This window comes from Salvia splendens, chromosome 13 (genome assembly GCF_004379255.2).
Source record: "Salvia splendens isolate huo1 chromosome 13, SspV2, whole genome shotgun sequence".
Classification (NCBI taxonomy): Eukaryota; Viridiplantae; Streptophyta; class Magnoliopsida; order Lamiales; family Lamiaceae; genus Salvia; species Salvia splendens.
In genome coordinates, this window is record NC_056044.1 from 26976989 (window position 1) to 26981449 (window position 4461).

General features: G+C 42.9%; 1 protein-coding gene across 1 annotated transcript; it reads right to left on the reverse strand.

Moving 5' to 3' along the window:
• Window positions 1-661: 661 nt before the first annotated feature.
• Window positions 662-2251, reverse strand: LOC121761154 (probable protein phosphatase 2C 25). The gene is made up of 4 exons (XM_042156753.1): window positions 1833-2251; window positions 1376-1711; window positions 1102-1281; window positions 662-1014 (listed from the first exon to the last, which is right to left on the reverse strand). Exons 1-4 carry the CDS (start codon window positions 2172-2174, stop codon window positions 853-855), a joined length of 1020 nt encoding a protein of 339 aa, XP_042012687.1. The 5' UTR covers window positions 2175-2251; the 3' UTR covers window positions 662-852.
• Between the last annotated feature and the right edge of the window lie 2210 nt (window positions 2252-4461).

Genomic DNA, 4461 nt, shown 5'->3' on the forward strand with positions numbered 1-4461 from the left:
TTAATTCGTCATTTTTGTGCCTTTTTTTGTAAATTTTCAATAATTAAATATTTTAATATAAATAATATTATTCTTGCGTCTTATAAATTTTTTTGTTTCTCACCTTCCTAGAGTGGAAATTCCCTTTCTTTTTTCCAAGTCAAACATTAAATGCTAAAAAATGACTCCACAGCTTCTTGACGCTTTGTGGAAGCCAATGTTTATAGAAAGAATGAATCTAGTGCGTGGATGATTGAACTTGTATAATAATTTAGGACATCCACAACGCTGCCAGAATCACATCCTCTGACGCGAGATGCACATGGGGACCACATATGTACTGTGGATCCGGCATGCGTTTTTCTGTGTCGCCGAGTACAACAATCACCTCAACTTCCTAAACCACTCTGATCTCTTCAACTATGAGTGGTAGGGCATCGATGATAAAATTCATAGCTAATGGAGGTCATTACAACACGGGCCACCATCTCGTTGATGGCATCTATCCAAAAGGGCCGACGTTCGTCAAGACCATTTTATGTCCAACTGAGACCAAAATGACTCATTTTGCGCTGAAACATGAGTTGGCGGGAAATGACCCCGAGCCATGTGTGCCCAAATCGCTCACACCTAACTTCAATAAGATTTAACTAAAGAAATTTGAGCGCTTTGATTCACTCGATGAATAATAAACATATATTCTTTTATTTATGCTATTAACTAGTATGCCATCTACATTAATACATGATATATCTGTACAGTAATTAAGTCATTGTATGAAATCTGAGAAGTTAAGAGAACAGTAAGCATCCAAAACAATGTCATAAGACAACTAACTCTACTTGTTAATCTATAATCACTACTTCCTCAAAGTTAACAAAATCCTCCAAGGTTAACAACCATCACACTAATATCATCAACAGCCCCTCTTGAAACAGCAAGATCAACAAGCTTCCTACAAGCTGCCAAAACCTGAGCCTTTTCCACATCTATGCAAAGAGGGCGTGCAATATCTACAGCTTCTTGATTATTCACCTGAATTAAATAAAAAAATTTCATCATTACCAGAAACTATATTAAAAAGGAATATTCATCATGTAAGAGAAATTTCAGAAAAACTACCTTGTCCCACAATCCATCAGAAGCTAGGACAAGAAATTCATGATCTGGTTCAAGTCTGATCACTTTAGTCTCAGGCTCTGCTGTGATCCATTGCTTAAGATATCGATCTCCGATGCTTCTAGAAACTGCTAATGATCCCAGGACTCTCCAAACACCGTTACGCTCTTCCACAAAACCACCCTACAAAACCACACAACAGCATCAAGATTAGATTTTTTTCACAAGAAACTGCAAGATTAGTGGAACTGAATATATACATGTGTCTTATTATTACCAGCTTTTCAATTCTTTCCCTCTCGTCTTCGCGGAAGCCAGGGCGGTGATCGGAGGTGAGGGCCTCCACGGAGCCGCCTCTGCTGAGAATTGCACGGCAGTCGCCTGCGTTGGACGCTACGAGATTGCCGTTCTTGATCAGCGCCGTTACACTGCAGGCTCCACCTCTAACATCTTTGTTTAGGAATTCGGAATCTGTGGTAAGGTATCCATTCTTCACAGCCACCTCAATTCCGTTGCTTTTTTCGAGTTCATTTAATATGTTCTTTTCCAAGTTCTTAGCTGCAAACTCTGCTGCACTAACGCCTCCATGCCCATCAAACACACCAAAAAAGGCCTGCAAAAAGGCAAAAACATGAATTCCTTCGCACCCTTTTCAAAAGATTGTATTTTTCGAATTCTCCAATCTTTTTCATCGATCAAGAATCGTTACAGAATAGTCAGCACGTGAAAATTACCTGCTTTTGATCGGATTGAAGGGAAAGAGTTGCAGAGAAACGATCCTCCATCACATCCTTCCTCCCTCTCTTGCAACAAACTGAATAGCCATCTCCCTCCACCTCATCCACTTCTGGAGCCATCGGCGGCGCCGGCGACTCCCTCTCCGGCGCCGCAACCACCGGAATATCAAGCCTCGCGGGCCTCTTCCTCTTCAAGAGAGGCGATGATTCGGCGCCGGCAAACCCCCTGAGGCGGCAACTCGGCTTGTTGAACCAAGCGAGGCGAGGAGATGAAGACGATGATGTTGATGATGGAGAGAAGACCGGCGATTTCGACAGTACAACTGTGCAAGATGACATCTTTTTTTTTGTTCTGCTCTTGGTTTTTGAGTTGGGAATAGAATCAAATAATTTGTTGGTTTTGATTTCGAAAGATTGGAATAAGCAATATAAGGTTAGTGGAGTCAATAATCAGTGTATAATCCGCGTTGAATGAGTAGTGCTCTTATTCTATTTCTGCATTATTTGTTGTTTTTTGCTTTAGTCCAACTTCTTTCTTCATAAGCTATGACTAATAGTGGAATTCTTACGCGAAAACTGACCTATTAAATTTCTTCCCTTTTCCCCCAATTAAAGCGTGTTAATTTTCTACTCCTATTACTCAAGTCTTTCAGAAACCTACAAAATTCCACATGCGCAATTTCCCATTATTTTTTTCCTTTTATACTTTATTAAATATTTAAATTGTCATTGTTAATCATAAAAAAAAAGTTTGAATGAGTCACTGTACTAGTATTATCACTCGCAATTCTACAAGAGCAGTGTACATCCACTGGCCCAGCTTCTAACGTAAGAGCAGTGTACATCTACTGGCCCAGCTTCTAACGTAAGAGCATCCATGGATGGTGGGATGGATGTCCCGGCGGACATCTCGATGGACTTCCCAAAAATACCTCCGCCACGTTATAAGGATATCCCACTGCACTGTCACGTTATAAGGACATCTCACTGCACTGTCACGTTATAAGGACATCTCACTGCACAATGACGAACAACCCCAAGGACATCCCGACGGACATCCACAATAATAAAAATTCACAAATTCACCAAATTAAACAATTTAGGGAATTAAAATTTCGACACGAATACGGACGGAGAAAGTGCAATGATAATTTCATTAAATTAAAAAATATAAAAAAAAGTACATTTCAACAAAAAAAAGTCTAAACAAATTACATTCTAAATATCAACGACGACCCCTCCGCGTTCATATCTCCTCAATAATATCGTTCTGGAGTCTAATACTGGCTTGTCATTGGCGCATGTCGGCAAATGCACGGACTCGATCGGCCTCTTCATGGGGTATCCCCATACGTACATTGGCAGTGGCCACGCCATGGCTTGGACCGGCAACATCAACATCATCATTGGCCCAATTAGTCAGTGCTGGACCTTCATCTTCGACAATCATGTTGTGCATGATAATACATGCGTACATGATATCAACGATGCTGTCAATATACCACAGCCGTGATGGACCATTCACTGCCGCCCATCGAGCCTGGAGCACACCAAATGTCCGCTCCACATCCTTGTGCGCCGCCTCTTAACGACCCGCAAAATAGACCTTCTTTTCTTCTGTGGGGCATCTGATCGTCTTCACAAAGACTGGCCACATAGGGTATATCTCATCCGCCAAATAATAGTCCATGTTGTGCTGGTTGTCGTTGACGACGAAACTGACGGCCAGACCAACACCCACACACTGGTCGTTGAAAAGGGGCGATGACTGGAGGACATTGATGTCGTTGTTCGACCCGGCTAGTCCAAAATGAGCATGCCAAATCCACAGCCGGTAGTCAGCTACCGCTTCAAGGATAATCGTGGGATTCTTGCCCTTTAAACCGGTAGTGTACACCCCTTTTCAGGCGGCGGGACAGTTCTTCCACTCCCAATGCATACAATCTATGCTGCCTAACCGGAAACTCGTGCTGACTTCCGTGCATATCCATCAGAGACTGTCAATTTTCAGGGGTAGGCTTCCGAAGATACCTATCCCCGAATATCTCCTTAATGCCCTCACAAAAATACTTCAGACAATGGATGGGTCGAGGTACTGCCGGCGGCTGCTGCTGCAAGGACGCTTGTATCGCGTGATTTATCTCCCTGGACGTAACGACCCGCAACTGTTCTCTAATTCGCCAACGTACGTCATCAGAAATTCCACGACTACCACCCGCACCACTACCACTGACCATTCTGGATATATAAAAGAAACGTAGAGAGAGAGAAAAAAACTCGTTAAAACAAGTGGTGCAAATGAAATGAAGTTCAACAAGCCGTATATATAAAGTTTTTTTTTAAATGAAAATTCGGGACGTCCGTCGGGAACCCACAATGACGAACGTCACGACGGACGTCGTCGGAATGCCGCGAAACTCCAGTGTCCGCAGCGGACGTCCGTATCCGCCTCTCCCACGCCTAATGGCGGACGTCTGACGGGACGGTCGCCGTTGTGGATGCTCTAATGCGCCAACCAAACCAAGAAAATATCCAATGCAAATGCTGACAGCAACTCCTCTCAGCCCACTTTCTTGAATCCTTCCCTTCTTTCACCGTCTGCAAATTTATCATTCTGTAAATTTCC